General features: G+C 46.7%; 1 protein-coding gene, 1 long non-coding RNA gene and 1 pseudogene across 4 annotated transcripts; 2 read left to right on the top strand and 1 right to left on the bottom strand.

The window, feature by feature from the left end:
• The first annotated feature begins 3,929 nt into the window (after positions 1 to 3,929).
• Positions 3,930 to 5,987, top strand: LOC103632073 (40S ribosomal protein S23-like; annotated as a pseudogene).
• Positions 5,988 to 7,792: 1,805 nt separating this feature from the next.
• LOC100276382 (uncharacterized) lies at positions 7,793 to 9,081 on the bottom strand. 3 transcript variants are annotated; one of them, XM_035960462.1, is made up of 3 exons: positions 8,900 to 9,081; positions 8,312 to 8,767; positions 7,793 to 8,220 (listed from the first exon to the last, which is right to left on the bottom strand). In XM_035960462.1, exons 1-3 carry the CDS (start codon positions 8,980 to 8,982, stop codon positions 8,007 to 8,009), a joined length of 753 nt encoding a protein of 250 aa, XP_035816355.1. In that variant the 5' UTR covers positions 8,983 to 9,081; the 3' UTR covers positions 7,793 to 8,006. The 3 variants fall into 3 exon arrangements, with proteins under 3 accessions (XP_035816355.1, XP_008651206.1, NP_001143659.2); XM_008652984.4 differs by having other exon boundaries at positions 8,312 to 8,865; positions 8,963 to 9,079; NM_001150187.2 differs by having other exon boundaries at positions 7,800 to 8,220; positions 8,312 to 8,994.
• Positions 9,082 to 16,678: 7,597 nt separating this feature from the next.
• LOC109940999 (uncharacterized) lies at positions 16,679 to 17,141 on the top strand. The gene is made up of 2 exons (XR_002263831.1): positions 16,679 to 16,826; positions 17,049 to 17,141. It is a non-coding gene; the product is annotated as an uncharacterized lncRNA (long non-coding RNA).
• Positions 17,142 to 23,449: the final 6,308 nt, after the last annotated feature.

The following is a 23,449-nucleotide window of genomic DNA, read 5'->3' as shown; positions in this document are numbered from 1 at the left end:
TCGATCGTCTCCCGCTTGGTGATCTTGGTCACCTCGTCTCCTTCGTGCACGGTCTTGAGCACGTCCCAAATTTCCTTTGCGTTCTTCAACCCTTGCACCTTATTATACTCCTCTCGACTTAGAGAGGCGAGGAGTATAGTAGTGGCTTGGGAGTTGAAGTGTTGGATTTGTTCGACCTCCTCCGAGTCGTAATCCTTTTCTCCCTTCTTTGGTACCTGCGCTCCATACTCAACAATATCCCATATGCTTTTGTGGAGTGAGGTTAGGTGATGCCTCATTTTATCACTCCACATAGAATAATCTTCACCTTCTAGCATAGGTGGTTTGCCTAATGCAACGGAAAGTAATGGAGTGCGTTTTGAAATGCGAGGATAGCGAAGGGGCATCTTACTATACTTCTTGCGCTCATGGCGCTTAGAAGATGCGGATGCCGATTTCGAGCCGGAGGTGGAGGGTGACAAAGAGTCGGTCTCGTAGTAGACCACCTTCTTCATCTTCTTCTTCTTGTCACCCTTTCATTGGGACTTGATGGAGGAAGATGATTCCTCCTTGTGCTTGTGGGCGGACTCCCTTGAGTGCGTTCTCCCCGAGCTTGCGGACTTGTCGCCGGTCCTGATCTCCCTCTTGGCGGATGCTCCCGACATCACTTCGAGCGGTTAGGCTCTAATGAAGCACCGGGCTCCGATACCAATTGAAAGTCGCCTAGAGGGGGGGTGAATAGGGCGAATCTGAAATTTACAGACTTTAAGCACAACTACAAGCCGGGGTTAGCGTTAGAAATATAAACGAGTCCGAAAGAGAGGGCGAAAACAAATCACAAGCAAATAAGGCGAATGACATGGTGATTTGTTTTACCAAGGTTCGGTTCTTGCAAACCTACTCCCCATTGAGGTGGTCACAAAGACTGTGTCTCTTTCAACCCTTTCCCTCTCTCAAACGGTCACTTAGACCGAGTGAGCTTCTCTTCTCAATCAAACAGGACACTAAGTCCCCACAAGGACCACCACACAATTGGTGTCTCTTGTCTTGGTTACAATTGAGTTGAAATCAAGAAAGAAGAAGAAAATCAATCCAAGTGCAAGAGCTCAAATGAACACAAGTCTCTCTCTCACTAGTCACTATTTGATTGGAATGATCTTTGGACTTGGGAGAGAATTTGATCTCTTTGGTTGTGTCTTGTATTGAATGCTATAGCTCTTGTAAGGTGTATGAAGTCTGAAAACTTGGATGCAATGAATGGTGGGTGGTTGGGGTATTTATAGCCCCAACCACCAAACTAGTCGTTTGGTGGAGGCTGCTGTCGCATGGCGCACCGGACAGTCCGGTGCACCATCGGACACTGTCCGGTGCGCCAGCCACGTCACCCGACCGTTAGGGTTCGACCGTTGGAGCTTCTGTCTTCTGGGCCACCGGACAGTCCGGTGGTGCACCGGACAGGTCCTATAGACTGTCCGGTGCGCCTTCTGGCTCGTGCCTGACTTCTGCGCGCACTGTAGCGCATTTAATGCTGTTGCAGGCGACCGTTGGCGCTGTAGTAGCCGTTACTCCGCTGGCACACCGGACAGTCCGGTGAATTATAGCGGAGCAGCTTCCTAGAATTCTCGAAGGTGAGTTGTTCGGAGTTGAGTTCTCTGGTGCACCGGACACTGTCAGGTGGCACGCTGGACAGTCCGGTGCGCCAGACCAGGGCACACTTCGGTTGTCTTTTGCTCTCTTTGTTTGAACCCTTTCTTGGTCTTTTTATTGGTTTATTGTGAACATTTGGCACCTGTAAAACTTATAGTCTAGAGCAAACTAGTTAGTCCAATTATTTGTGTTGGGCAATTCAACCACCAAAATCAATTAGGAAAAGGTGTAAGCCTATTTCCCTTTCAGTTGGCCATTTAGGAGGTGCTTTGAGTGAAAATTACTCTTAAAGGTATATCTATGGCAACTGGTGTAATATAGTTCTGACTGGAGCACTTGTCGTCGTGCTAATGTTTCTGAATTCTAAATTTCAGGACAAGAAGCATCAGTTATATGTTATTTCTGCCCTTGCTGGCACCAAAATTGGCATGAAAAGTTGGTAGCTTTGCTATGATTACATCTTATTGTTGTTTTTTTTGTTAATTAATATGGTTTTCTGGAAACTTATAGTTATTTTCCAACATTTTGGATTGGGAAAAGGTGGTCTACGAATGTTTCCGAGGAAAAACTTCTAGAAGTACTTCAGGTTGGTCATTTTTACCCTGTTCAAAACTTTTCAGTTATTTATTTTTCTAACCTAACCTTAGAAAATCAGAGAAATAATGAAAAAAGGAACATACTGCATATTTTCTTTTCGCTTTTCAGTGAGAAGGAGATTACTTGAGCTTAGATGCATGATGGTTTGTTAGGAATATAAATAAATAGTTCCTTTTCCTTATAATACTTGCTAATTTATTTTGCCTTCTTATTATATCATCTGATAGCCTGAATTGTCATCTCTATCGATTATAATATCCTTGATAGATGGAAAGCTATTGCAACCATAAATTTGTTCCAACTGTGGCCCTTGAATTCATGAGTCATACTTCTAACAGCTAGATAGAAATATGTCACTGATGAAGAATGGACTGCATGAGATCTTTAAATTGTGTTTTATTTTCAAAATGCTTTGTTCTATTGCATGTTCTTCTGCTTATAGTGATCTACAGTTCTGTGCTATGAAGTAATGCTTGCTATTTTTCTACGCATTTTCAATTAATGGTTTAACAAATTAATACAATTATGTTTCTTGTGTACAATGCGGTTTCACTTTGACTTGATCAAAGTTTCAAGTATAAACAGATTTGATCAAAGTTTCAAGTCTAAACAGATCTACTACTTCCAAACATGCATATCTGTTATCTTGGTGAGTAATATGTTTATCTTAATACATGATTTGATACTTTTCGGTAATCACCTAGAGCATCATATCGTATACATTGTCTTCACTTGTTAATTCCAATTTGATTCTGCTGACTAGCACTTGCTTCAACATGAGTCCTAAAAAACTGTGCATTTGATTATTGCTGGTTTTTTGGCTCACACTAATAACTTTGTTTGTGATTTTGGTCATCCTTTTCCTGCCTGGTTGGGTTGCATCTGCTTGTCATTCTTGCAGTCAGCATGAACAAGGTCGAGGCATTGTACAGGTTGTTCAAGAAGATCGGCAACACCTTCATGATTGTGGGCTTTATTTGGGATGACTCATGAATAACAGAGCAGAAGCAGCTGTTTTAAAGCACATCTGACAGAAGTATTATTATAGGCGTAGGAATTGTATTACAGCTTCAAAATATCTGAGCAAATTTGCATAACTAAGCAGCATTCCTAGAATGTACAGCATGATATTCTGACTGTCATACATGGCCAAACATCTAATACAAGGAAAATAATGATGGTCTGAACTTTTAAGGACAGATAAGTAAAACAGATAAACTATAGGAACCACTACAAGATACTTACACTATCAAACTGTGAGGAGATATGAGAGAGCTCACCCATAAACTAGATCTGTAATTTCTTTATCAAAGATGGTCTAGGCATGCATATCTACTCATTCTTAGTTAAGGATCAACGGGCAAATAATTTTATTTATTATTTTGTATTTCTTTATTCATTCATTCTTATTTAAGGTTCATATAATTGTTCATCCCAAATAAAATAAACATGCTTCATATCGCTGCTTCTGTTAGATGTGCTTAAAAACAGTTGTTTTTGTTGTTCTTATTCACTTGATTTGCTTCTGTTAGATGTGCTTAAAAACAGTTGTTTTTGTTGTTCTTATTCACTTGATTAGTGCTTAAAAACAGCTGTAAAGGTCGAGGCATTGTACAAGTCATTCTTCCACCTATCATGCCTATAATACCTATCAGCCCACATGCTTCATATCGATGCTTTTTGTTGTTCTGCTTGTCATTCTTACAGTCTACGATTCTGCTCCCTTGTGTTGCTACTGTTTGTATAGTAAGTTTCGCTCGGTTTCCTTTGTTCCCGTTTGAAATAATCTTTAACTCAATGTAGGATATGTGAAAAAAATTGAGGTCTAATTGATTCATGTTCTCAAAATAAATTGCAAGGGTTAATGTTTGTTGGTTTAAACAGGTGTACTGTGTGCTGGCGTTGACCAGTATGTGGGTCGAATGACTTGTCCTGTTGCAATGATCTGTGCAGTGTAGTATACATAACTTGCAGAAAATAATTTTTGCATACATAACTTGCAGAAAATAATTATCAAACACTGTATATTATAGCAGTATACCATACCACTTACTAACAGTTTCGATTAGTAAACATTTATAGAAATCAGTACTGAAATGATCATTAGCAGCATTATATTACTTTTGCATGCATTTCGGTTATATCATTAGCAGCATTTTGGTTAGGTATACTGCTATATTTTATATTTGAAAGAGGATTATATTGTATACTTTGCCGCAATCTATATTTTTCTTTTTTGTTTGCCTTTATCTGTAGTGAGCCATATGGCCTTCTGCTACCACGTTGTTTAGGGTTTTGCAGAGCCTGCGATTTATGCAGAGCCTTTATCTGTAGTGAGACATATGGCAGCAGATATAACATTTTGCTTCATGCATGAACAATATCCAAAGGGAGCAGACTTCTATTTACACTGTTTTCAGAATTCCCCCATTTACCCAAGTTCCAGAACACATTTATCTGATTTTGAGTCCTAAAAGTAAAATGGGAATGCTTATGTGCTGCCCATGGTGATTCCTTATGCTTTGATCCATTGCCACTGAAACTGGAATCTTTCTTCTTGTTTACGACTCATGAGGCATCATCTGCTACTGAATTGTCATCATCAGTATCCCCGGAGGCCAGATTCTGATTCATCACAAACCTCAGACTGTCACCTTCTTCAAGTTCCCACTGCTTCTTGAGTTCATTAATGGCTCTTGATGCAGCCCTAGCTACGGCGTAGTTGGGATCTTGAGCCAGCCTCTGCAGTTGAAAGGAGAGAGATTGCAATAACCTTACCGAATGACTTTGGTACAAATACAGCTTCGTGCCACAAGTCCGCCAATGAAGTGAGAATCAAACAGAAATGTCTAAAGCTTGTATGGATTGGAACATGGATGGTTAAAATATGAAATTTGTTGATCATGTGGCCATTTAGTTGTGGAATACTGCTATATTTTATATTTGAAAGAGGATTATATTGTATACTTTGCCGCAATCTATATTTTTCTTTTTTGTTTGCCTTTATCTGTAGTGAGACATATGGCCTTCTGCTACCACGTTGTTTAGGGTTTTGCAGAGCCTGCGATTTATGTGAGTTAACATATCGATCTTGAATTCACATCACAGGAAGACACGTGGTATGGGAGTTGGGCGCAAGCTCAAGACCCATCGTAGGAACCAGAGGTGGGCTAACAAAGCATACAAAAAAGCCACTTGGGCAATGAGTGGAAAAACCTTTTGCTGGATCATCTCACGCTAAGGGCATCATTCTGGAGAAAATGTATGCCAGATATGGGAATGATTTGTGCTTTTGTTATGTTGTACTTCATGTTCTTGGGCTAAGGTGTGTTTGTTTCCATTGTGTAGTGGTATTGAGGCCAAGCAGCCAAATTCGGCCATCCGTAAGTGTGTCCGTGTTTAGCTGGTGAAGAATGGAAAGAAGATTGTTGCCTTTGTGCCGAATGATGGTTGCCTAAACTACATCGAGGAGAATGTATGTCTGTTGACCAATTCACCTTGTAATGATTGTCAAGATCTATGTAATGAAAAAGCTAACCATCTCTCTTGCTGTAGGATGAGGTGTTGATTGCTGGATTTGGTCGTAACTCGTAAGGGTCATGCTGTGGGAGACATTCCTGGTGTCAGGTTCAAGGTTGTTAAGGTTTCTGGTGTGTCGCTGCTTGCACTCTTCAAGGAGAAGAAGCCAAGGTCTTAGATCACTTTCGGTAGTCAAAAATGGTGTAAACTGCCCAAGGCTCTGTTGTCAAAGTTAAAGTTCTGCTAGCAATAGAGCTGTTAATTCTGAGCTGTACCTTTTTGTTTTTTTTGAACGTAATGGCAGGAGCTCTGCCTCTCAATTAAGAAGAAATGAATTGATCCAGTTTTAAGGGAAACCGGACCCAAAACCTACACAGGGAATACAAACAACCCAGACAACAGCAACCCCCCACACAATACACATCATGAGTCATCGTTGCCGAGCTCAACATAAGTGACGAGCAGCTCCGACTCCCCAAGATAGGCAGCACAAGGCTAAATGAAAAACGACGACGACTACAAACATCGACCCAAGAGGAGGAAGAATGCGGCGCGCCGTCGTTGCCAAGCACGAGACACCCCGCTCAAGACAGCTCCGATTCTTCACCAGCGAGACTTCCAAAACTTTGAACCTCTGTCCTGCTCCCGCCAGCAGTAGCGACGCCTTCAGGAAGGGAGTGACGTCGAGGACGCCACCGTCGCCGGTCCGAAATGGACGGGGATTTCGCCCATGTAAGACAGTGCTGGGAAGCACGACGCCCTCAACAGGGGAAGCGGCGCCCAGGGGCGTCACCGTCGCCAAGGCTTTCGCCCAAGAAAACCCCAGCACAATGCCAAGCGAGGCCCCAGAACAAAAGCAAGCTACCTCTGCCGCTCTGACGCACAAACCCCGTAGTAGCCGTCAGGGCCACTGCTGCCCACTTGTTGTTGCCACACACCACCACCAGGGAGCCAGATCTAACGACCGTAGCTCAAAACAAGGCCTCGCCGAACCCACAAGGAGGCCATGGTGGCGGAGTCGCCGCCTGCACAAGCCCCAACCAACTGCCGCCACCGCAACCGCCACCGGCCGCCACCGCAACCGCCACCGCACCAACTGCCAGCTGTTGAGGCAGATCCGGTCGACAGGGTCCAGATCTAGCCCCCGAGCACCGGAGCCGACCGCCTGGGCCACGGGCCAGCGACCCCAGCCGCCGTCCCCTGCACTTGCGCGGGCACCAGCCGGCGCCGCCACAGCCGCAGTAGCCATCCAGACAACTCTACGCAGCCGCACGAGGGATGTCTTGCCGGCCTGCTGCGGAGCGCGCCACCAACGCGAAGAAGAGAGCCTCGCCGCCACCCTCCCTGCCGGCCAGACGGCCATGCCGGCGGCCAGCTCCGGCGGCGGCGTGGCAGGAGAGAGGAAGAGAGGGAAAGCGGCGGCGGGCTTGGGAGCCGCCCGTGTCGCCCCGCGTGGGAGCGACGCGAGCGTGGGACTGCGCTGTACCTTTTTGTTAACATTGACAGTTCTATTACAGTGTAAACTGCCCAAGGCTCTGTTGTCAAAGTTAAAGTTCTGCTAGCAACAGAGCTGTTGATTCTGAGCTGTACCTTTTTGTTAACATTGACAGTTCTGTTACACGACATTATTATTTCCATATGAAGGTCAGTTTGGCGGAAACATTCTCCTTTCTTCACAAACTATGTTGATTTTCTGACCAAGTGTCCTTCCATACAGATCCATAGAAAATATAGTACAGGTGGCAGCACGGAGAAGGTAAGGCCTTCAAAATATTCTGACTTTCTGATGAGGTTAGCTTATCTTGTGAAATGTCCATATCGTCATCCAGATGTAGTTTTTGTTAATAGGGATTACTGATGCATCTGGTTTGTTTTTTCTTGATACGATGGTGTAATTATGTGTGTGTATTGTTGCCAAACTTAATCTTTTTGGTGCTTCACAAATTCTCATGCCTTGATTAATTGTTAACAGAACATCATTTTTTCTTGTCAGACGTTTGAAAGATAAACATCCGAGACGATGCTTAAACGTGTGTTGGAATTTCTTGGATCTCTTTCAATAAAAATGACAGGATTCAATATGTATTATGATTATTGAGTTGATTCTTAATAGCACCACTAAACAATCCCACCATTATACTCACGTCGTCCGTCGCGCTATTGAAGGCTCGTCAATTTATGTTCCGTGGCATCGCACGGATTCTAGCCCACGCGACGCGAGAATCGGTACTGACTAATAGTAAAAGGCTCTCCTGAGTCAACCATCAAGATGAGAGCCGACTGCCAAATGACATGCAGCGTCCAGCTGCAGGTGGAGCCCGGACTCCGGAGGCCCAGCGACGTGATCTCAGGAAGACGAAGCGGCGGCGTCGGCACTGCTGCCATTGGTGTTGGTGAAGCAGTAAGCCGGCGCCTGCCACTTGGAGGAGTCCTGCAGCACTGCCCCCGCCTCGAAGCTCAGCACATGCCGCTGCAGCCCTGGGAAGAAGACAAGAGCCGCATGCAGAAACCATGCATCACTGCTCTGCTGCTGCATCAATTCATAGCAGCCAGGTACATCCGTACATACCATTGAAGTTCCAGCTGACGGGGCGTCCGGTGGCGACGTCCTCGTAGTAGCGGGCGAAGACGAAGTTGGACCAGACGTGGCAGTCGAAGCCGTCGACGCGGTCGCGCCCCAGGTAGGCGGCGCCGCGGGCCTTCCAGTCGGGCGGCAGGAGGCCCACGGCGAACTGGAAGGTGCGGCAGGACGCGGAGTCGAACAGGAAGGCGGTGCCGTTGCTCCACTCCACGTTCCAGCTCCAGCGCCGCTCGCCGGACAGCTGGTCGCGGACGATGTTCAGGTCGCGCCCTCGCGGCCAGTCGTAGTACAGGTCGATCAGCTGCAGCCCGCCGCCGCGCGCGCTCAGGTTCGTCACCACCACCGCGTGGAACTGGTCCGGCCACGGCGGCGTCGTCGCCGGCACCCGCGGGGACGACGACGACGGAGCAGGAGGCCCGTCGTCCCTGGTCCGCGCTGCTCCCGCTGCAGTGGCCGTGGCGAGTAGGTGCGCGAGGAGCAGCAGCACGAGAGGCGACATTTGGGGACCGGTAAGGTTAGCGGTCGAGGAAGAAGACGGGAGTCTGGACCACACGCGAGAAAAAGTTGCTCATTTACTTATTAATTTGCCGCTCTCGAGGGACCAACGACGACATGATGATCCCGAGGAGGAGGCGAGACCTTGGCCATCGGGGGCTCATCCGGGGCTTATCACGGACACTTGGTCATGCTCCGCCGACAACGTAAGCGCGCGAGGAAACAAACGGGAGCTCTTCTTTCGGCCACACGAGGCCACTTGTATCCATCACAGTACATGTGTATATATAGGATTATTTGGTGACATATCGATTCGACCAACACACTTTAAGCGATGAACATCTAAACAAAGTCATAAGGATGTTGTTAGAATACCCATTTAGGGTTTGGAGTTTTCTCCGTGTAATTACTATCTCACCCCTCTGTAATAGGCCTGACCTAGTTTACTCAGTCTATTAATACATCACCTAACCCATGTTAGGGTTAGAGTTTACTATTCCAATATGGTACCAGAGCCAAATTAGGTTTCCTCCCTCTCTCTCTCCCCAACCGACCCTTCTCCTAGCCGCCGCCATCCCTGGAGCCGCCGCCGCACCACCCCTGGAGCCGCCGCCGCCCCTGGAGCCACCGCGGCACCCTCTCCTCCCTTCCCTACACCGGCCGCCTCCCTCCTCCCACCTGGCCACGCACGTGCCTTCCTGCCGGTCCTGCACGCTGCCGGATCCACCGCGCAGACGCGCCCCCACCCGCAGGTCCTGCCGGTCCGCCCCACGCGGCGGCGTGCCTCCTCCTCAGCCGCTGGTCCGCCCCCAGCGCCGGTCTTCCTCCAGCTCCGCGCCGGCCTGCCTCCTCCCCCACCGCCGGTTCGCTCGTCTTCCTCCAGCTCCGCGCCGGCCTGCCTCCTCCCCCACCGCCGGTTCGCTCGTCTTCCTCCAGCTCCGCGCCGGCCTGCCTCCTCCTCCGCGTCGGCCTGCCTCCTCCACGTCGGCCCTTCTCCACCCGGCCATGGACCACCGTCACGCTGCTGCTCTGTAGAACGTCGGCACCGGTGTGCCTGACGCGGCCGCCCACGCCAGAGCAGTCGCAGGACTGGCCCCTGCTAGCGCTGTCGCGGGTCTAGCCCCTACTGGCGCTGTTGCAGGTCTACCCCCTGCTGGCGCAGCCACCACCGACGTTGACGAGCGCCTGGCCGCGCCCCTGGCCGCTGGCCTCTCCTCGCCTAGCGCCACTGCTGCGGCCAGCGCACGCGCCGCCGACCTTGTCCCCTTCGGGCTTGGCCTACCAAACTACCCGGCGTGTACAGGCGCCCTTACCGGTCTCCTATCACCGACCCGCCTCCCGAGGCAGCCGCCCTCTGGGTTCTCCACCACTCGTCCGCTCGTTGCCGATGCCACCTGGGCTTCCACGCCGCTCTCCACCGACTCCACCATGTCATCGGCCATCGCGGCTATCCAGGCTGCCCTGGCCACCTCTCAGGAGCGCGAGCGCGCCACGTCCCGCGCACTAGAACAGGAGCGCGCCCTGGCCGCCACACTGATCGCCCAGATGGCCACTACGCAGCGTCTCGCCATCGGCCCTCCTCCAGTCGACCAAGAGACACCCCCGCCCACCCCAGAGGCTCCCCATGCCTCTGGACTCGATGCTGACCACATCGCCGCTCTCCACGCCCAGGCGGTCAGACTATAGAATATCTGGTCCCTCGTGTCTGTCATTCTGGACCCGGTGTCCTCCCATTACCCTCGCTGGAGGGGGCAGGTCCTCCTCACCTTGCGGCGCTACGCCCTCGACGACCACGTCCTCGACGATGTCGCCACCCCGCCATCCCCAGCCTGGTCCTTGATGGACTCCGTGGTCCTCTTCTGGCTCCACGGAACCATCACCGTCGAGCTCCAGGGCATCATTGAAAGGGATGCCCTTGGGCCATTTCTATAATGTTTTGGTGATTAAGTTCCCAACACACATTCTCTAAGTTCTGAATGTGCCAAAGATTGAAGAAGTACAAATCATGTAACAAGGTACGTTTCTAGACTTAATACATTGTTTTGAGTACTAACATATATTGTCTAAGTGCTAGAAATAGGAGAAAAGGAATTGGAAAAGTACAGCCAACTCCTGCTCGGTCTGGGTGCACCGGACTGTCCGGTGGTGCACCGGACAATGTTCGGTGCGCTAGGCGAGGTCAAGGTGAACTGGCCGCTCTCGGGACTCGACGGTGGCGTACGGCTATAATTCACCGGATTATCCGGTGATGCACCGGACTGTCCGGTGAGTCGTCCACGGCGAAGTCGTCACTCTCGGGATAAGGATCAGCGACGTACGACTAAACTTCATCGGACTGTCCGGTGAGCCAACGGTCGACTGTGCAACGGTCGACCGCGCAATCCGCGGGCGACGCGTGGCTCGCTCCAACGGTCGGCAGGGGGCACCGGACTGTCCGGTGTGCACCGGACACTATCCGGTGTGCCAACTGCCACGAATCTGCAACGATCGACAGCGCCAAAATAGGAAGGAGATCCGCACCGGACTGTCTACAGTGACTGTCCGGGGGCGCACCGGATTGTCTGGTGCGTCACCAGACAGAAGGCAATCTTAGCCTTCCTTGTTGGTCTCCAATGGCTCCTAGCTGCCTTGGGGCTATATGGAGGAGTCACCCAAGCATTCACTAAGCATTCAAAATCTCCCACACTCCGTCTCAGCGCACTTGATCGATTGTGTTAGTGATTTGAGCTCCGTTCTAAGTTGTGAACTCATTGTGCTTCATTTTGAGCTCAAGTCTTAGCTTGTGTGCATGTGTGTTGCTGCGGATTTGTGTGTGTTGCTTCCCAATCTTACTCTTGTGCTTTCATTGTTATCTTTGTTGTAAGGGTGAGAGACTCCAATTTGTCGAGATTCCTCGCAAACGGGAAAAAGAGATAAGCAAAGAAAAGCCATGGTATTCAAGTTGATCATTGGATCACTTGAAAGGGGTTGAGTGCAACCCTCGTCCATTGGGACGCCACAACGTGGAAGTAGGCAAGTTTCACTTGGCCGAACCACGGGATAAAATCGCATGTCTCTTGTGATTACTCCTCTCTGTGATTATTTGTGTTCGCAAGAGATCGTTTCAAGCCACTTAGCCGCTCTAACACTTATAACCAAGTTTTGTGGCTATTTAGAGTTGAATTTTGTAGGATCACCTATTCACCCCCCCCCCCTCTAGGTGCTCTTAATTGGTATCAGAGCCATTCTCTTCACGTAAGGGACTAATCGCCCGAAGAGATGGATCCTAAGGGAAGGGGATGGTGGTCAACGATAAGTAGAAGGAGTCTATCTTCAACGAGCCAAGAGATAACCAGCCCACTGACTCTGGCTCAAGTCACAAGAAGAAGGACGGGAATAAGAAGAGGCGTATCAAGAAGATCATCTACTACGACTGCGATGAATCTTCTTCTTCACCAAGAGACGACGATGACTATGACTCGTCTAAAAAGAAACCGGTTTATTCAAATTATTCATTTGATTATTCTCGTATTCCATTCAATTCCAATGCTCATTTACTTTCAATTCCACTTGGTAAACCTCCACACTTTGATGGAGAGGACTACTCTTTTTGGAGTCACAAAATGTGTAGTTACTTATTTTCTCTCCATCCTAGTATTTGGGAGATAGTTGAAAATGGAATGCACTTTGATAGTACGGATAACCCTGTATTCATTAATGAGCAAATTCATAAGAATGCACAAGCTACCACTGTTTTGCTAGCATCCTTGTGCAGGGATGAATACAACAAGGTGAGCGGCTTGGACAACGCCAAGCAAATATGGGACACCCTCAAGATATCGCATGAGGGGAACGACGCCACCGTGATCACCAAAATGGAGTTGGTGGAAGGCGAGCTAGAAAGGTTTGCCATGATTAGGGGAGAGGAGCCAACTCAAACATACAACAGGCTCAAGACCCTGGTCAACAAGATTAGGAGCTATGGAAGCACAAGATGGACGGACCACGACGTCGTCCGACTAATGCTAAGGTCATTTACTGTAATTGACCCCCATCTTGTCAACCTTATTCGTGAGAATCCCAGGTACACCAAGATGACGCCCGAGGAGATTCTTGGGAAGTTTGTGAGCGGACGTATGATGGTGAAGGAGGCTCAATATGTGGACGATGCATTAAATGGCCCAATGCCCATCTACGAGCCACAGCCCGTTGCGCTCAAGGCAACAAGCAGCAAGGAGGCGCTACCTAGCAAGGTGGCAGAAGTAGAGGCTGCTGGGCTCAACGAGGATGAAATGGCGCTCATCATCAAGCACTTCAAGACCGCTCTTAAAGGACGCAAGGAGTACCCCAACAAGAACAAAACAAGGGGAAAGCGCTCATGCTTCAAGTGCGGTAAGACTGGTCACTTTATAGCAAATTGTCCTGATAATGCTAATGACCAGGAATAAGAAAAGAGCAGGAAGAAGGAGAAGAAAAACAACTACAGAAAGGCAAAGGGCGAGGCACACCTCGGAAAGGAATGGGACTCAGACTGCTCTTCTTCCGACTCCGACGACGAAGGACTCGCTGCCTCGGCCTTCAACAAGTCCTCTCTCTTCCCCAACGAACGATTCACTTGCCTCATGGCCAAGGAGAAGAAGGTAAGTGTTCGTGATACCCCTAAATACACTACTTCTAGTGATGATGATTCTAGTGATGATGAAGTAGACTACTCAAGCTTATTCAAAGGTTTAGATAGAGCTAAAGTAGATAAAATCAATGAATTGATTGATGCTTTAAATGAAAAGAATAGACTCTTAGAAAAGCAAGAGGATATTTTGTATGAAGAGCATGATAAATTTGTTATTGTGCAAAAATCTCTTGCTTTAGAGATTAAAAGGAATGAAATGTTGTCTTCTGAATTATCTGCTTGTCATGAAACTGTGTCTAGTTTAAAGAGCATTAATGATGATTTAAATGTTAAGTTAGAAGAAGCAAATAAATCTAGTTCATGTGTAGAGCATGTTATTATTTGTAATAGATGTAAGGATTTTGATGTTGATGCTTGTGATGAACACCTTATGTCTATTACCAAATTAAATGATGAGGTGGCAAGTCTTAATGCTCAACTTAAGACTTGCAAAATTAATTTTGATCAATTAAAAATTGCTAGAGATGCCTACACCGTGGGTAGACACCCCTCTATTAAGGATGGACTTGGTTTTCAAAAGGAAACCAAGAACTTAACAAGCCAAAAGGCTCCCATTCCCAACAAGGAGAAAGGGAAGGCCCCTATGGCAAATAGTAATAAAAGGAATCATGCTTTCATTTATAATGATAGGAAATTTTCTAGAAATGCTCATTATAATAGGAGTTATGACGCGTTTAATTCACATGCTATGTTTGCTTCTAGCTCTACTTTCGTGCATAGTAATGGTAGGCCTAGGAGAAATTTTGTGTCTCATGCTCCTAGGAAAATGTGTAATAAACCTACTACTGTCTTTCATGCTTGCAACACTACGTTTGTACTTTCATGTAAAAATGAAAAAGTGGTTGCTAGAAAATTGGGATCCAAATGCAAAGGAGACAAGGCTTGCATTTGGGTACCAAAAGCTATTGTGACTAACCTTGTAGGACCCAACAAGAGTTGCGTACCTAAAACCCAAGCCTAATCACTACAAGAAACTAACAAATGTTCGTGGGTTAATTTAAGAACGTGGGTACCCACGTTCTTAATTGAGTTAAGTTCATGGGTTTGTTGAAAAACGTGGGTACCCACGTTCTTAGTTTAAATCCGTGCGCCCTAGCTAAAACCGTCGAACTTATCGTATTAGAAACGTGGGTACCCACGTTCTTATATTAAGTTCGTGGGCCACATGGACACCGTCGAACTTAACCTAAAAACCTAAATCCCCAACCCGCCCACACGACTCTCTTCTTTCTTGCCCACTGCACGTACCGCGCGCAATCCTCCACCGCACCGCCGCCAGCCACCGCGCTCGCCACGCCTCCACCACCGCTCCTCCACCTCGCGCGCCGCCACCACCGCGCCCAACTGCGCCCGCCGAGCCGTCGCCAGACCCGTGCCCAACCGCGCCCGTCACGCCCAACCGCGGCCGCCGCGTCGCCGCCAGACCCACCGCTCCTCCACCGTTCTCAGCACAAAGCGGGCCGCATCGCCAAAGACGATCTCGCTCCCCTCCTCTCGTTCCTCCCACTCTAGCACGGCGAGCCAGCTCCACCCCGTCTCCCGCAGCAACCGAGCGCTCCATCTTCTCATCGTGCTTTACTCCCCGTCCACGCCGCGGCCGCGGCCGCGACTGAGGCGTAGGACCAGCCTCCCTCCCGCCCGCGCGGGGCTCATCCTGGTGGAGCCCAAGGCGCGCATCCTGGTGGCCGGCGGCGACATCGGCGGCCTGGCCTTCGCGCTCGCCGCCAGGCGGAAGGGGTTCGAGGTGCTGGTGCTGGAGCGGGACGTGAGCGTCGTCTGCGGGGAAGGGAGGTATCGCGGCCCGATCCAGCTGCAGAGCAACGCGCTCGCCGAGATCGCCGCGCTCAAGGCTCGGGTGCGCCTCCCCGCTCGCCGCCCTCGCTTCTCTGGCTTCTGCACCGCCGTCGGCCAGGGAGACACAGCCGACCTCCCTCTCCGCCAGGTGACCTCTCAATTCCTTCTGCCCGCTAGTGAGGCTCAAGAGGCCATTGGTGACAGAAGCTGCAGCATCCATGGTTATTAGATCGTTGCCAGAGAAACCATCGAAGGTGAACTCACCTGATCTATCATAAGCATAGGCGGACAGCAGCAGAGGCACGAGGATGAGGAGGAGATACTGTAGAAAGCAAGGTTGATGCATGTTCATCACATCAGCTAGACAGACGAGGCCTGCTCTTCTCTGCAATATCGATGGATCGAGTCGAGTCACAGGAAGCTATTCAGCTAAATTAATAAAGAGTACTCTCTGGTGGTGAATTTTAATTCACAGGATTGTGTCATTCTCTGCTCAACCGAATGTAGGGCCCAGAGACTTGCACCAGGTCAAGCAAGTTTGCTGTGTCGCCATCAGGATCTTTTAACAGTCGATGGTTGGAATGGACCGGCATCAGGTCAAGCTTTGCATCTCATGCCAGTTCAATGCTATCGCAGCTAGGACCAGCAGACTGGTGTTTTCCAAGTGTAGTTCTCTTTGCATCTCAGGTATGTTACTGCTGACAATATGTAACTAGGCTCTTTGCAGACATGAAAAGTCCATTAATAGATGCAGTTCTCTCTTTATTTTATTCACAGAGGAGAGGTCGTGCAGGCCGCGTTCAGCCAGGTTTTTGCTATCGGCTCTATCCAAAGATCATTCACGATGCAATGCCACAGTTTTAGTTACCTGAAATTCTCAGGACTCCTTTGCAAGAGCTATGCCTTACCATCAAAAGCCTACAGCTTGGAGCAGTATCCTCCTTTTTAGCCAACCTTGTTGACATATTTTGCTCACTTCAACCTACCTTAACACTTGCTGATGCAATTTAATGCAACCGATTGTTTATTTTTTGTATGCTTGAATGCTTCCATTTTAGTTGCGTTTTGAATTTACTGAAATAGTATATAAATTGCAGGTTCAAGAGCCTGACTTAATTGGGGGTGAGTCATTTACTAGTTGATGAAATTCATGAACGCGGCATGAATGAAGATTTTCTCATTATAATACTACGTGACCTTCTACCAAGACGTCCAGATCTTCGCCTTGTACTGATGAGTGCAACTATAAATGCTGAACTATTTTCCAAGTACTTTGGAGATGCTCCAGTGATGCACATCCTGGTACTGTAATGTTTCATGAACAACATCAAATTGAACTTCTGATTGATTGTGTCTGTATGTTATATATTTACATTGAGGTGTTCTGAGCAGGGGTTCACTTTTCCTGTTGCTGAGTTATTTCTGGAAGATGTTCTAGAAAAGACATGTTACAGGATCAATTCCGAACGTGATAATTTTGCAGGTAGTTCAAGGAGAAAGAGGTTTTCATCAGTTAAGAGCGATCCACTGTCTGATGTTTTTGAGGTAAACTTCGTTTTTCAACTTCTTTTCCCCTTAATTTAGCACTAATGAGCATGGATTAGTCTAGCTGTGTACTTCTATATATGCATTGTGTCACACTGATTAAGCACTTCAGCTGCAAGTACAGATAGATAAAAAAATCTAAACTGTGAAAACAATTGTTTCAGAAATCATTTTGCTTTAGTTTTCACACAAAGTGCATTTCGGTTGCTCATTTTTTTCCAGGACATTGACATTACTAAGGAGTATGGAAATTACAGCAGTTCAACAAGGCAGTCCCTTGAAGCTTGGTCTGCTGCTGAACTAGATTTGAGCCTTGTAAGTACTGTGCATTTTTTGTATAATTGAAATGCATACATTAATTCCTCAAGTAGCTGGAAGTCATGTTTTTGTAAATGATTCATTAGAGAACCATAGACGTCCCTTCTCTTCATCATGGAGGATACATTTCTGATTTCCTGTTTTGTCATTTCATCCAGTCTTGCTCTGAGATAATACATTATAGTATGGTGCTACCGTAGCACCATGTCCATAAGTTCCATCCAAATACTGTCTTGTGCTAATACCTAAACAGTATTTTTTTGTTCTGAGTTTTATTTATTTCATGTTGATCCTTGTTACATTAGTTAACTGCATGGCTGTCACATTTGTGCACCAAAACTATTATTTGAACTTAATACACTGCTAACCATACCCAGGAAAAATAGTTGCTGCTAACACCTCTATGTTGACATTTTAGGTGGAAAGTACAATTGAGTATATTTGTCACTATGAAGCAGAAGGTGCAATCCTTGCGTTCCTTATTGGCTGGGATGAAATTTTGAAGCTTCTGGACAAGATTAAAGGGAATAATTTCCTTGGTAGTCCTAATAGATTTCTTGTTCTTCCTTTGCATGGTTCTATGCCAACTGTGAATCAACGCGAAATTTTTGACAGACCACCAGCTAATATGAGGTGAGCCAGTTAGCTACCCATTGAGAAAATAGTTGTGTTAGGTTCCTGGGACAATGAGGGATGAGATGGGTCAATCCACTTTCAGCATGTACTCTCCCACTGGACCCAAACATCAGGAAAATGCTGCTTATGGGATCTGTATTCCAGTGCCTGGATCCAATATTGACATTTCGGTGACCATACCAAGGTCCAGTAATGAATAGTACAGTAGTTTTTACCTCTCCGCCCATCACATATATTTTTGGCATTTTGCTGATCTTAAAGTATGTTCGAGCAGAGCCAAATTTCAGCGAAGGAGCAGGTGAAACTACTAGTTTACACCTTGGAGAGCTGTACCGCAGGCTCAGAAAACGGGCAAGAAAGTGTTGTTTGGATAACTGACTTCCGTGGATGGACACTGTCAAGTACTCCGTTGGCACAGTCACGTCAATCGATGAACATCATTCAGAAACACTACCCAGGGCTGATAGCAGCCGCGATTCTTTTCGACCCTCCAAAGATCTTTGAATCCTTTTGGAAGGTACGGTGTTCCAGAATGCACTACTATACTCCTACTGTTTCTAAGTTTAACAACACGTTTTATAGTTCTGGTATCGGTTGCTTGTCAAACATTCTGAACTTTAACCATGAACTTTGTTTGAACCAATACAACCTGGATCCTGTAGAAATTGTGACATATCATTTCATTAACTTTAGGTTTGTGTTATATAAAGCTTCTCTAACTTTGACCAAGTTGACTTGTCTACTTTAAAACCTTGTTCTTATATATTGCCAACATGCTTTACTTACTACTGCTGATGGGGCTTCACTTATAGCATTTGTAGGATAGTTCCTTTGGTTGCTAGAAAGGTTCAAAAAGGAGCTAGGCGCTAAGCCATCTATTAGCACCTAGGATGTCTCAATGTAGATCAAATGTGATAAGTGTTTATACACTATAACTACATATCAACAGATCTATAGTTGCACAAATGTGACAAAATAAATAGAAAAGGAAGAGCAATGCCATAACAGCCCACTGAGGCCACTAGGAGAGGAACTTGTGAATGAACGAGGAACTTCCATGAAACCATCTTTCCTAGCTGTCAAGTGCAAGGTCTTTTCCTTTATCTGCCCTTTCGTCTCTTTCTATTGGTGATGTTTTATCAAATGTAAAATACAAAACAGGTCCTACTACACAAAGTACATACAAGGTATAGCAATTTCGGTCTATTTTCACTCTCATGTACATGTTCATGCACAAATATGGAAGCCACATTTTGTGTTTATCATGTTTTCCTATATCTTTGTGTACATGTGATTTAATGCGAGCTGTATATTTATGAGAATTTTGGTTTATTTTGTAGGATTCTGGCTCTCATCAAGTGACTCCTCCCCCTCATGATGAATTTGCGGACAGATGTCTCAATTCTAGTGGTGGAGCTACGAACAACAATCCGATGTCCTGATCGAGAGCGATGGAGCTAATGTTTGAACTTGTGTGTTTGAACTTGTGAACTAAAAATGTGAACTATGGATGTGAACTTGTGTGAATTTGTGAACTTATGTATTTGGACTTATGTGAATTTGTGAACTTATATATTTGGACTTGTGTGAATTTGTGATATGAACATATATCAATGTGTTTGAAATCTGTATTGTATCTGATATTCTGTGTTGCATGTGATATTATGTGTGTCTATTTTTCATTTCGGTATTTTTTATTTTTTTCTGGAAAAGAGTTAAGAACGTGGGTACCCACGTTCTTAAGTTTAAGAACGTGGGTACCGTCGAACTTAATGGGCAGCCCTCGCCGACCTAGGCACGACCCATAAGTTCGACGGCCACGAGGCACCGTCGAACTTAAGGTTAAGAACGTGGGTGCCGTCGAACTTATGGAAGAAAAATTCGACGGCCCCCGTCGAACTTAAAAACCCACGTTCTTAACCTTAAGTTCGACGGTACCCACGTTCTTAACCTTAAGTTCGACGGTACCCACGTTCTTAACCTTAAGAACGTGGGGGCCGTCGAACTTACTTCTTTAAGTTCGTCCAAAAATCGCCGTCGGCTATGTTCGTGGGTAAACCCACGTTCTTATGTTAAGTTCGACGGCCTATTACATTAAGTTCGACGGTTTTTCACCCACGTTCTTTAACCAGTTTCTTGTAGTGAATTCGCCTTGCAGGTTTATGTATCCGGGGGCTCAAGTTGGATTATCGACAGCGGATGCACAAACCACATGACGGGGGAGAAGAAGATGTTCACCTCCTACGTCAAGAACAAGGATTCCCATGATACAATCATATTTGGAGATGGGAATCAAGGCAAGGTCAAAGGTTTGGGAAAAATAGCCATCACAAGCGAGCACTCTATTTCCAATGTATTTTTAGTAGAGTCGCTAGGCTATAATCTCCTGTCTGTAAGTCAATTGTGCCACATGGGTTATAATTGTCTATTTACCAATGTAGATGTGTCTGTCTTTAGAAGGAGTGATGGTTCACTAGCGTTTAAGGGTGTATTAGACGGTAAACTCTACTTATTTGATTTTTCAAAAGAGGAGGCCGATCTAGATGCATGCTTAATAGCTAAGACTAGTATGGGTTGGTTGTGGCAATACCGTCTAGCACATGTTGGGATGAAGAACCTTCACAAACTTCTAAAGGGAGAACATGTGTTAGGACTAACAAATGTTTGTTTTGAGAAAGATAGACCTTGTGCAGCTTGCCAGGGAGGGAAACAGGTGGGAAGCACTCATCACAATAAGAATGTGATGACAACATCAAGACCACTGGAGCTACTACATATGGACCTCTTCGGACCCGTCGCCTACCTTAGCATCGGGGGAAGTAAGTATGGTCTAGTAATTGTTGATGATTTTTTCTGCTTCACTTGGGTGTTCTTTTTGCAGGATAAATCAGAAACCCAAGGGACCCTAAAGCGCTTTCTAAGGAGGGCTCAAAACGAATTTGAGCTCAAGGTGAAAAAGATAAGAAGCGACAACGGGTCTGAGTTCAAGAATCTACAAGTGGAGGACTATCTTGAGGAGGAAGGCATCAAGCACGAATTCTCCGCTCCCTACACACCACAGCAAAATGGTGTGGTAGAGAGGAAGAACAGGACGCTTATCGACATGGCGAGGACGATGCTTGGTGAATTCAAGACGCCTGAGCGGTTTTGGTCGGAAGCTGTGAACACAGCTTGCCACGCCATAAATCGGCTCTACCTTCATCGCCTCCTCAAGAAGACCTCGTATGAAGTTCTTACCGGTAACAAACCCAACGTCTCATACTTTCGTGTATTTGGGAGCAAATGTTACATTCTAGTGAAGAAAGGTAGAAATTCTAAATTTGCTCCCAAGGCAGTAGAAGGGTTTTTACTAGGGTATGACTCAAATACAAGGGCGTATAGAGTCTTCAACAAATCAACGGGTTTGGTTGAAGTCTCTAGCGACGTTGTATTTGATGAGACTAATGGCTCTCCAAGAGAGCAAGTTGATCTTTATGATGTAGATGAAGATGACGTTCCAACGGCCGCAATACGCACCATGGCGATTGGAGATGTGCGACCACAGGAACAACAAGAGCAAGATCAACCTTCTTCCTCAACGATGGTGCATCCCAAAACTCAAGATGATGAACAGGTTCCTCAAGAAGAGGTGCGTGATCAAGGGGGCACAAGAAGAACCGGCTATGGAGGAAGAAGCACCGCGGGCCCCTCCAACTCAAGTCCGAGCAACGATCCAATGGAATCACCCCGTTGACCAGATTCTAGGTGACATAAGCAAGGGAGTAACTACTCACTCAAGATTAGCTAACTTTTGTGAGCATTACTCGTTTGTCTCTTCTATTGAGCCTTTCAGAGTAGAGGAGGCCTTGCAAGATCCGGACTGGGTGTTGGCCATGCAGGAAGAGCTCAACAACTTCAAGAGGAATGAAGTTTGGAGCTTGGTGCCTCGTCCCAAGCAAAATGTTGTGGGAACCAAGTGGGTGTTCCGCAACAAGCAAGACGAGCACGGGGTGGTGACAAGAAACAAGGCTCGACTTGTGGCAAAAGGTTATGCCCAAGTCGCAGGTTTGGATTTCGAGGAGACTTTTGCTCCTATGGCTAGGCTAGAGTCTATTCGAATATTGTTAGCCTATGCCGCTCACCATTCTTTTAGGTTATTTCAAATGGACGTGAAGAGCGCTTTCCTCAACGGGCCGATCAAGGAGGAGGTATACGTGGAACAACCCCCTGGATTTGAGGACGAAAGGTATCCCGACCACGTCTTTAAGCTCTCTAAGGCGCTCTATGGACTTAAGCAAGCCCCAAGAGCATGGTATGAATGCCTTAGAGATTTCTTAATTGCTAATGCTTTCAAGGTTGGGAAAGCCGATCCCACTCTTTTCACTAATACTTGTGATGGTGACCTTTTTGTGTGCCAAATTTATGTCGATGACATAATATTTGGTTCTACTAATCAAAAGTCTTGTGAGGAGTTTAGCAGGGTGATGACTCAAAAGTTTGAGATGTCGACGATAGGCGAGTTGAACTACTTCCTTGGGTTCCAAGTGAAGCAACTCAAGGACGGCACCTTCATCTCCCAAACGAAGTACACTCAAGACCTTCTCAAGCGGTTTGGGATGAAGGACACCAAGCCCATGAAGACACCAATGGGAACCGACGGACATGTCGACCTCAACAAAGGAGGTAAGTCCGTTGATCAAAAGACATACCGGTCTATGATAGGTTCCTTGCTTTATTTATGTGCTAGTAGACCGAATATTATGCTTAGCGTATGCATGTGTGCTAGATTTCAATCCGACCCAAGGGAGTGTCACCTTGTGGCTGTTAAGCGGATTCTTAGATATTTAGTTGCTACGCCTTGCTTCGGGATCTGGTATCCAAAGGGGTCTACCTTTGACTTAATTGGATATTCAGACTCCGATTATGCTGGATGCAAGGTTGATAGGAAGAGTACATCAGAGACGTGCCAATTCCTAGGAAGGTCCCTGGTGTCTTGGAGTTCAAAGAAACAGACATCCATTGCCCTATCCACCGCTGAGGCCGAGTATGTTGCCGCGGGACAGTGTTGTGTGCAACTACTTTGGATGAGGCAAACCCTCCGGGACTTTGGCTACAATCTGAGCAAAGTCCCACTCCTATGTGATAATGAGAGTGCAATCCGCATGGCGGATAATCCTGTTGAACACAGCCGCACTAAGCACATAGACATCCGGCATCACTTTCTGAGAGACCACCAGCAAAAGGGGGATATCGAGGTGTACCACATTAACACCGAGAACCAGCTAGCCAATATCTTCACCAAGCCTTTAGATGAGAAAAGGTTTTGCAGGTTGCGTAGTGAGCTAAATGTCTTAGATTCGCGTAACTTGGATTGATCTATAGCATACATGTGTTTTATGCTTTTGATCATGTTATCTTATACATTTATGCAATTTGTTGCTTAATTGATGGTGCTCAAGTTGTGCAAGGGATCCCCGGACCTCACAAGTCCATGTATGAATGATGCACATATTTAGGGGGAGAAGTGCTACAACTTGACCCTTTGAGACTAATCCTTGTGTTTGAGTTACTTGATGTAGTCTCAAAGGTGCATTGAAAGGGAAAGGTGAACTTGGACCATGCAAAGACTTCCACTGCACTCCGGTATTAGTGTACTCACCTCCAAGTTCATTCTTATGCTCTTATTGTCT

This window comes from Zea mays, chromosome 7 (genome assembly GCF_902167145.1).
Source record: "Zea mays cultivar B73 chromosome 7, Zm-B73-REFERENCE-NAM-5.0, whole genome shotgun sequence".
Classification (NCBI taxonomy): Eukaryota; Viridiplantae; Streptophyta; class Magnoliopsida; order Poales; family Poaceae; genus Zea; species Zea mays.
The sequence above is the reverse complement of the archived record's forward strand: the minus strand, read 5'-3'. Positions and strand labels throughout refer to the sequence as shown.

Bases quoted from the DNA above. Each gene is read 5' to 3' on its own strand.
- LOC100276382 (XM_035960462.1), bottom strand. From the start codon at position 8,982: ATGAGCCCCCGATGGCCAAGGTCTCGCCTCCTCCTCGGGATCATCATG. The intron at 8,768-8,899 runs GTAAATGAGCAA...CGGCCACTGCAG, and splicing joins CGAGAGCGGCAAATTAATAA to CGGGAGCAGCGCGGACCAGG. The intron at 8,221-8,311 runs GTATGTACGGAT...TCTTCTTCCCAG, and splicing joins CGTCAGCTGGAACTTCAATG to GGCTGCAGCGGCATGTGCTG.